We start from the raw sequence: 10,441 nt of genomic DNA on the forward strand, positions 1-10,441 counted from the left end.
ACAGCAAGTTTTCACTAGTGCTGAAAAACTGTGCCCTTAATATAAGTGCTCAGTAACCACCAGCCCTGCTGTTTGAGGAGCACTCTGAACTGTATAGAAGGCTTGCGGGAAAAGAACTTCCATTAGTACCCATTATGCTGTGATTTATGTTATGGGCTTAAAATAGCAAAATTAAACAGTGCTATTTAATCTACAGTCTAAAAAAAGGCACACAGACTTTGTGAAAATAAATTATAACTGTTCAGATTACATTTCCAAGAACTTTAACAGAGCGTTGCTTTGATTTGCCAGCTTTGCTTGCTGGCAGGAGTGAAATTGAGACAATTTCACTGTCTGCAGAGGTAAAGAATACCCTTCTGGCAAGGCAAGTTTGCCAGCTCTATGCAAATGTTATTCAACAGAAGCAACTGAAACCTCTTGTGATTGCTTTAAAACATAATCTTTTTGGTCTGCAGCACATTGCACTTATCTAAGTACTCAGTGATGATAGAGTGGGTCTTAGGGCAAGACCAAATACAAAGAGCCCTTTTTAATCTGAACACAGGAATGAACTCTGTTCACAGCTACGCAGTCTGCTTTCAATCAAATGGTCACAAAATACAGAAATACTATAAAATAAATACATTCAGAGTTTTCTACATTGTAGAGAGCTTTAAGACTTCCCTAGCTCCCCAATCTAATGCATATAGAACATTCCCTTCTATACAGTGCTACCTCCATGTACCCATACTTCTGTTGAATGCAACATAGCTCAGACAACCTTCCTCTTTTGCCTGGATTCTCATCAGTCTCTGATTCTGTAAAACATTACGTTGTTTCTTTAGGAAAAAAAAAAATATTGCACCTTCAAAAATGCATAAAAATTTAACTGAGTTCCCATTAACTCCACCACACAGTCTGTTATTTAAAATAATACTTTTCAAAAAAATGTTTCTCTTGTTGTTTTGCGTTTTGCCGGCATTCACAGCATTCTCCATCAGGATATCCTCAGAACATTCTTCCTTAGCAAACTCCTTACAGTTTTGCCATCAGAGGTTTGAAAGACAGCGTGAGAGATCTGAGATACACATGGCTGGGAGTCACAGGTCTGTCCACGGGTTCAGGATTTCATTGTACAAATGGGAACTACAATGACCAGAATAACCGTACAAGCTGCTGCTGTTATCAGGGCAGCTATCTTGCAAACCTTTGCTCTTCTGAACTCAGCTTCTTTGCGTTTTAATAAGGAATCATAGCCAGGAGTATAAATGTCTTCCATCCAGTATTCTAAGTTGTTTGGGTTTAAGGATTCTTGAGTCTAAAAATTAAATGAAAACAGTTGTTAATTGTCTGGAATCTGCCATTAACAATACAAATAAATAAAGCAGATGTGCCTGAAGGCCTCCCAACTGCATCTGGGTCTGTGTCAGGATAAAGTGGGTTATCGTCACTTCTCACTTCCCTTCAATTCCATTGTTTCTGGCCCCAGTTCCACAAGACTGACGAAAGTGGCAACAAAATACTGCAAAAAATAAACTCCTGCAACAGTATAATTCGGCAGCAAAATCCCTCACGCACTCCTGATTTGTCGGAAACTTCGTCATCACGGATGGCATTTAAATAAAGTCTCTTTAATCTGCTAGACAGCAGAGATGTCAGCACGTACCGGTTTGTTACTGCTTATTAAAGCCCAGCTGATGGGAAGGGTTCTTAACACATCCTCCTCACGCACTACATTTTATAACGCTAACCCTATTTTTGCTACCCTAACTTGCTCACAGGGTGCAGCTGCCCAGCCCCATCAGCACAGAGTGTCCGGAGGGGACATTCGCAGACCCCTCCGGAATGACAACGCTGGGGGCACCAGCCCTTCATTTCGGGCTGGGAATACACAACCACAGCTGCCAAACAGCCCATGGAGGGGCTGCAAGTGGGATTTCTATGAAATCAGTCACCCAGGACAGAGTGATCCTCAGCTTCGAGCTCTCCTCCCAGCTCCATCTTCCAAAAATCACTTGGGTGCATGATGCTGTCTCAGTTTTAGGGGCAAGAGAAGAAGGGGAACTGGACACCCAGCATAAGATTTGCTGCCCCATAGTACACGCTTTGGACCCTTCCATGGATGAGACCATTCACCCCAATGGGGGCAAATAAAGGTAATATTCTGCCCATGCCAAAGTCTGAGTCTCTCTGGGTTGCAGACTATTTTAAAAGTATCTTTAAAATTAAAGACTTTGCCCTCCCATTCCACACAGGGGGGAAAGAAGAAAAAGAATACAAAGTGAAGGAAATCTGAAATCAGAAAATTAAAGGCAACCTGGGAAACTTTATCAGTGTCTCCATCTGAATGGGTTTTTTTCTTGTTTTTATCTTTTAGTTTTTTCTTTCTTAGAATTTTAGCTCTTCGAGCTTTGCATTTTCACCTTGCCTGTCTTTTCCTTTCATCCTTTCTGTTAGAGAGAACAGGGGAAAAATGGGGGAAACCCAAACACTAGCCATTCTATTACACTTACCAGCAGAAAGGAATAAAGCAGAAAGAACATTTTAAAAAAATAACAGCTTTTTCTTGAACCTGTCTCCTGTGTCTGGGGCTCCAACAGGCCATTTCTTTCAAAAATTAAAAAGATTCCACATAAAAATGTTCTAGTGAGGATATCCTAACACATCGCACTTCTGGGCTTGTATCAGACCTGATCCAAAGCTTGTTGGACTCCACACTAAGAAACTCCAGCTGACTTGAGAGGGATTTGGGTAAGCCTTTAATTGGCTAATTCAGATTTTGTGGCCACGAGCTACTGGGTGGAACCTTGCTTTGCCTGAAAGCAGCGGCTGCTTTATGTACAGAACAATACAAGAAGTGATTTTATAACTACCCCAGAAGTAAACATTTTAAACTGAGCAATGGTTTTATGATCATTTAATTGAGATCTCTGTGATAGCATCAGTATGCTGAAACAGAGACCATCAGCTGAGTCTGAGATTGTACCATTTGGGCTCTGAATGACCGATTCCAGATTTCTGAAAAAAAATCGGCAATCTCATCTCTAAAGGCATCACAAAATGGCCTGACAATGTTTCGTCCCAGTGGATCATCACACACAGAGCAGAGAGATGAGCTCTCACACAGACCCCACACCTGGGACAAACATTGGCCTGACTGTAACTTTGCAATTTCCTTTTTTGAAGGAAAGCCCAGCAGACTTGTCAAGTGCCAGGAGAAATCTTAAATAAACAAAATAGAAAAACCCCAAAGATAGTGATGCTATGCTTCAAGGAAATAACAGTTTGGGACCTCTCTGCTCTGGTATTGACCTTTTAACTACTTCAGAAGGAAGATGCATTATTTAAAAGGCCCATTACTGTTAATCAGCTTCCTTTCCCATTTCATGGCCAGACACAGGAATGTTCATTAAAGCATAATGTATTTACTTTCAGCTCTAATAAACTTAATCACTGAGAAAAAAAAAACCCACTCATCAGTCTGTGTCTATTTTTTAAGTTTGTCAGTAAGCTCTATTATGAAGTCTAGACATGGGCTTTGCGGAGTAGATGCGATTCTGACAGTCCTTTTGGTGGGAGCGAATCACACCAGTAAAGTTTTATCACCTTTATCCTCAAGATAAATGATGGCAATAAGCCGATTTCTCTGGTTTGCTCATAGTCATGCAGAGCTGCTTACAGGGAACGAAAAAGCCCTGCGAGGAGCAGATGGAGAACACTTCCCCCAGGGGAGCTTTGCCTCCAAATATCACCTCCCTCGTTGTCTCCGCACAGCAGGTAAGGGATGCTTTGCAACTGCCTGCTCCAGAGGAGCTTCTTTCAGCCTGTCCCTACTCTAGCATACAGTCTGCAATGCCAGGGTGAGGAATTTAGTAAGTCTTCTAAAGCTTTTAAGACCCAAAACGCAGCAGGCAGGTGATGTGTGATGCAGCCTGGTCCCTATGCTATGCAGCTTCTCTCTGAGTGCACTTTATCCGCAGCAATGAGCAGGGGCTGCTGAGGGCAGGGAAGTTTGTATGAGTCAAGCCAAGTTTTGTGCACAAATTCCTGCACAAATGCTCGTGGGAGTTGCACTGCAACACTGTGATGGTTTTAATTCCAAACCAGCTAATGCAGAGTCCTGAGGCACGGCAGGTCTCCTTGGGCTAGCCAAGTCTTTCTCATAGCATCCTGATGTTCTCCTAGGGCTTAGTCTGAAGGGTTTGGGGTTGGGTTAGGTAACTGAGCACTGCACCATCAAGAACCTCAAGTCTCAGGCTTTTACATGCCACCTTCCCCAGCAGACAGGCTTTGGGGACAAGCAGACTCCATCCTCGAGTATGGCTGCGCAGCACAGACTACTGATTCCAGAGCTGGGGTAGTGTGGTGCTGGTGGGCTCCGAGGTGTAGGTCAGTGTAACCCAACTGCTGCCAAGCCTGCAGCCAAACGAGGCAGCTTGTTCTGCTCTGGGGCACATACACACATGCAAAGAGCCCAAAATGCCTGAGGTTGGCACCAGTGCCCTGCAAGCTGCTGCATAAATGCATACAAACAATAAACAGTGATCTGCGCATCACTGTGGATTTCATTAGGTGATGTATTTTGTGTTTTATGACCAAATGCAGCAACATCTGTTTGATCTTTACACATTTTGGGTGTCATTCTTCATGGTTTCTCTTTAAACCTGTGCTCAGATATCTTCCTTCCAGAAGATGTCTGCATTTAGCTGGTTAGACAGGGCATCCAACGTGGGCACTCAGTCCTGAATCTAGGCAGCCATTATCTATCAGGAATGTGATTTCAAATACACCACAGTTTGGGAAAATTTAAATCCAAAGTTTGGATTTGTCTCCCAGTAACTTGCTCTGCTTGTTGCAGAAGGGTCTGTACACCTCCAAGCTGAACTAAAATGTAAACAATTCTCATGTTCCTAGCAAAATGGAAAAAGCCCTAACACTTAAAGTCTCTGTGTACAAACAGACAGAACAAGGATAGAAGAAAAAGCAGCAATGACAGCTTCTGCACCACTCTGCCTTGCTGCAGGTAGGGACTCGTTCATCTCTGCACCCCTCTATCCCTAAACTCATCTTTACAGCTACTAACACCATGATGGCTTAGCAGACAACACGCCACTGCAGAATAAGCTGGGAACACCAACCTGTCAAGGATCACCTTTCAGCGATCAAACATCCACATTTTCCCTTGTCCCTGGCCGGGATGGGGAGGGATCAGCAAGATTAGAGGCTCAACACTCCATAGTCCCTTCCTGAGCTATCCAAATCCCTTCTTAAATGCCTATTCTGGCAACATACATTTGCAATCAAGCCATTCAAATCAAACAAATGAGACTCACTTGTAGATCCAATGCTGCAATCTTGCCTTTATCTCCTGAATTCCTCGTGTATTCCTCTATGGTCCATGACGGCTGGGCGCGTTTCACTTCAGCCAGCTCTGTCAACCTCATGTCTGTGTAGAGCGGGTTGCTTTTCATGTGTGACTTGAGTGATGCAGGGTAGGGATGAGGACTAAAGACTTGTTCAATCAAGAAAGCATCTTTTGGTTGTTTAGAGAGTCTATGTGGCTGTGGAATTTCATATTGCCTGTCTGCCTGCAATAGGGTTCAAAAGAATTTGAGAGAAGAAACAGGACTATGAGGGGGTTAAACACAAAGGACAGAGATATTCCTTTCAGAATCACCATATGATAAAAATGCACCAGGTTTTGGCTGCCCTTAATTCATTTGCCCACCTTCTTCTCGCCACCAGACAAAAAAGGTATTTTCCAGACACAACTTAATGTTCACCATAACATGAACACAAAGCTGATGCAGCAGAGGAAATTTGGGGTTCTTGCTGTTTACAGATTATAAAACTATTCTGAAAACAGCCCTGACACCCATAAAAACTTAGCTGATCTGGAAAAGCTAAGAGGTCCATGCCAGCTTCTAGATTTCTGTTTCTAGATCAAATCTTAACGTGAAGACATCTTGATGGAAGGCCCCTTTTGACACTGCACCATCCATGGTACCAAAGCAATGGAAGCCACAGTCTACCACAGTAATGAGGAGGAGACTTACAAAGTCAACCTTTCATCCAGGGCAGAACGATGTACAGAAAAGCCAAGGTTTGGGCTTACTAAGGGTAACCTTCTTCCCCTTCTGCAACCTACTAATAACCCACGGTTTATGGTTTCTTATTTACCCAACTGCACTTATTTCCATCAAACCTCTTCCTCTCCTTTCTCAGCCCTCATTCCCCACCATGAGGCACAGAATGCCCGTCATGTAGTCCTGAATGACAAGGGAGCTGAAGGCCCCCCAACCCTTCCACTGTCCTTGAAACAGAAACAACAGTCCACACCATGCACAGTTTCAACAGAGCAGCAACCAGAGCCCAGCACAAGGACATCCATGATATCTGTGAGATCTTTGAACGTGAAACTGGGTGGCTATTGGGAGGGATGGGCAGAGTTTTTCTGACCAGCCAAAACCAGACCACAGCTATGCTGCATTTCCACAACAGGAGGCTTAAGACTCGTTTAAATGACCGTGAAAGTCAAATATAGAGAACATAACTACAGTTAGCATCTCACGGTACACATACAAGGATTCTTTTCTTGAGGGATTTGAATCAATGAATCTATTTTGTTGGCTTTTAAATATGCACATAGTTCTCTGATAAAATGTGTCACAATGCAATTTCAAAATATCCCTTCTAAAACAGCCACTAGAGAATTTCAATTTTCCCCACACCCCTTTCACCAAGTTAATTATCTGACCTCCTTACATTGCCACTGATGATGAGGAATACCATCATCTTCCAAAGATGTCACCCACACTACCCCCCTTCCCTTTTCAAAAGAGCAAAGCTTTTAAGAAACAACTTGACCATATTGCAGCCACCAAGCAAGAACAAATAGGTACAAAATCACTCAATTATGATAACCATAAAGACAGGCATAATATGGCAAGGCGAAGTATTGTCACACCCTGAGGCTTGTGATGACTGTGGAAGACATAACTAGATTATTTTTAAGTGCTTATTATGTGAATTAAATTTGAAATTACCTCTTTAGATTTCCTGTGCCAGTCCTTATTTTCTCCTCCATCTCTCTCTTTCACCTCCTCTTCTGTAATGCCAACTTGGTTGGTGTAAGTAATAGCTCTCCAGTCTCGTGGAGAGTTTGAAATACTTGCTATTTTGGATTCAGTTGCACTGTTTTCCTCTGTTAAAGATCTTGATGATCTCCTAGTAAATAAACTTTTTTTTAAGGCTTTTACTCGAAGACTCTCGCTATTACTTCCACTGGCGTCTGAACAGCACCATTCTGGATTATTCTCCAGTTTGCCTCCATGAGGAGTATTGTGGCACTGAAATATCTGTGGGGAGTTACTCTCATCTGATGCAGCCTCGCTTGTCAAAGAATTGAGATCTATTTGTACATTGACCTTCTCTGGCTGCTGAATTTTTTGATCCAACTTGCTTAATTTTCCCAGGACTTGAGAGATTTCTTCTCGGACACCTGAGAGAGATTCCAGTTTCTTCTCTATTTCACCAATCCTCAAAACTAATTTGCAGACACTTGTTTTTAGTTCATCATCTGTGTTACTGATGTCTGCCCGGACCACTTTATCCAATTTGTTACAGGCGCTCCCATTGGAGATTTTAGTCAAATTGTGCTCAGGTGAGCTCTCACAGTCTGATTTATGCAACTGAGACAAGGAACCGGTGCTGTTGTAGCACGAAGACTGCATCACTCCGGTCGACCCGCTGATACTCATGTCATCCAAAAACCGGAAAATGTCACTGATGTCATCGCTCACAATTTCAGAGTCGTCATCCGATTGCTTAAGCGAGTGCCGCTCTCCGTACTTGGCTTGGCCAGCCGCACACAAATCCTTGCATTTCTTGTGGTCCAGAACTTGCTGCTCAGTTTGCGTTCCAACACTCGTGGTCCTGTCAATGCTTAAGATCTGGACAGAAGTACAATTAATGCTTTTATCCTTAAATTTTTTGACTGGCTCATGTTTCTCCACATCTAGAATGGAAGGGATTTCCTTGGGTTTGTGCCCATTGGGTTTCACAGCGTAGTTTGCCTGCATAATTGGTTGCTGATCCTTCGCATTTAGGTAGGACTGATGCCTGTCAGCTGAAGGAAAGTTTGGAGATGGGTTGTTCGAACTCTGGTATCGCGGCTTCTCTTCAGACTGTTTCCTGTTAAAAAATGATCGTTCAAAGTCAGGTACCTCCTCAGTATTTAAGCTCCAGCTTTTAGCTGGCCAGGCAGTTTGCTTGGCAGGCTTTCCAGTCCACCTTTTGTTGTCCTCGGGCCCAAGAACAGTAGTTGGGCCAAAATACGTTGAAGCTTGAAGATCATCTAAACTTTCATGCTTTACTCGTCTTTTGTCTGGTATAGGAGAATAAACTGGATTCAAGTACTGGCTGCTGTATGGCATTTCAAAGCTGTGGTTGAAGAAAGCCTGCTTAGAGCTTTCTTTCCTGTTCTGAGGCTCTCTGTGTCCGTCTTCTGGCTTTTTATTGGACGGTATTAAGTTGGGAGAAATTGTAATCAGATTATGAAAATCTTCTTTGAATATATTTCTTTTCTGGACACACGACTGCATCACAAATGGCTCATCATTTGAAATGAAAGTTTCTTTTATGCCTGCACTTATAGGCAAGGAGTCCTGGTCTGAAATAGATTCATTTTCAATGTTCATGGGGAAGTATGTACTCTGCATCTCGCACGGTGGGGACGTGGCGATGGAGTAGGATGCCAGTGCCTGCAACCTGTCCAGAGAGGCAGCCCGGCCCTTCATGTCCTTATTAACGCCGAGTAAAAAGTTGGGTTCTGATGAGGGGACAAACTGCTGACAGTCTTTGCAGTCCATCTTTCTGCATTTTGAAGACCTTCTGATAGGGAAGCCCTGGTTAAACTCCTGGTCGTTCAGCTCGCAGTTGGGCACACAGTCTGCCATATTGCAGATTTCCGTGTCAGATCTACAGGATTCAAAGGACTCTTTCTTCTTCACTTTCTGCCTTGAGACTGGAAGTTTCTCCTTGGCCACTCCCCCGTTCATTTGTATGAGGTTGAATATTGTTACTATATCTGCTGCAACCATGATTTTCTTTGATTGCTGATTGTTTACAGTGCATCTCATTTTGTCTTTGAACAAAGTTGCTGGGAAATTAGGATCCAGGCAAGCGGTGTAAAACAGCACGCTTCTGAGCTTGGCCAACTGGGATAAATCAAACCTCGCACACAGGGACTTGCAGAGGTCCTGGTAAGAAACAGTATTTTGCTTCGTGTCCAGCTCCTCCAAGATCTTCACCAGGAAGAGTGAGGATTCCTGGCTGGTCTCCATGGCTCAAGCGTATTTTGTTGTTTAACCTGGAAACCGCGTTCCACTTCTACAGCAACACACAACAGCAAACAAAAAAGATTGTAAGTCACCCACAGATAATATTCAGGACCTTGTCATTCAGCCACAGATGGGACCTGATCACCCAGCCATGCAGTTGGGGGCTTGCTTGTATAACCCATCCTCGTGTTTCTGAGCTCTAGGCTGCAATCCTAGCATCGATGAAATCAATACTTAAAAGGAATCAAGATTTTCTCCAAAGAGGCTCATTTATTTTGGTGTATAAACAGCAGAAAATTTGGAGGGGCTGAACTAATGGCAGATATACAATCTGAGTCTGCTTGCTATGGGGCTTTCACAGAATTTCTTACCAACTTGTGAGAGGTGGAAAGTACAGACATGTTAACCTGTTAAGCAATAATTTTAGCCCTAGCCTAACCAGAGATGATCTACTACACCATGACAATTCGGCGGTTTTCACATCTGACTGCAAATGACTCTCAGGAAGATTTTCTGACAAAAAACTTCCAACTTGTTTTTAGAAGTTATCTGATCACGTAATTACCATCTTGCTTATTTAAAACCATTATTTTCTCCTCTACTTTGAATTATCTCCCCTGGATAGCATGACGCTTTTCCAGAAATACCTTTCCCTAAGTTTATGATTCAGGAACAGAAAAGCTACCTGGTCCTATGTGAAAAATCTGTGTGAGCCCCATTTCAGCTATAAAGTGCAAAATTTAGAAAAGAGCAGAAAGAGTTAAACAAAAAAAAAATCCCCCTGAATCTTGAAACCAATCCAGCAGTTGCCATAGGGCTGGCTGCCAATCAGGGTGGATTTGAAGACTGAGAAACATCAAGGACAGAGAACATCCTCTTCAGTGATGTGTTCCCAGAGAAACCCTGGGAGTGCAGCTCCATTCACCAGCCTGAAATCACAGGGCAGAGCTGGAGAGCGAAGACTGCACATTTATGTGGATAACAAGAACAGCTCGAACAAGCACAGCTAAGGCTACCAAACATCTTGAGAAGGATATAAACCCCTGCGCTTTCAGAGCTGAAACCAACCTCTAGCTATTATGGATTAGGAAAGGATGCTGATGGGAGGGCAGATTATTTTT

At 43.1% G+C, this 10,441-nt stretch overlaps 1 protein-coding gene across 1 annotated transcript; it reads right to left on the minus strand.

Annotated features, from left to right (window-relative positions):
- Nucleotides 1–1,099: 1,099 nt before the first annotated feature.
- On the minus strand, nucleotides 1,100–9,323 carry MINAR1 (membrane integral NOTCH2 associated receptor 1; the record flags this gene model as incomplete). The annotated part of the gene is made up of 3 exons (XM_082061142.1): nucleotides 1,100–1,297; nucleotides 5,313–5,567; nucleotides 7,026–9,323. 3 exons carry the CDS (start codon nucleotides 9,321–9,323, stop codon nucleotides 1,100–1,102), a joined length of 2,751 nt encoding a protein of 916 aa, XP_081917268.1.
- Between the last annotated feature and the right edge of the window lie 1,118 nt (nucleotides 9,324–10,441).

The sequence above is a fragment of the Streptopelia decaocto genome (genome assembly GCF_964273445.1).
Source record: "Streptopelia decaocto genome assembly, chromosome: 9".
NCBI lineage: Eukaryota > Metazoa > Chordata > Aves > Columbiformes > Columbidae > Streptopelia > Streptopelia decaocto.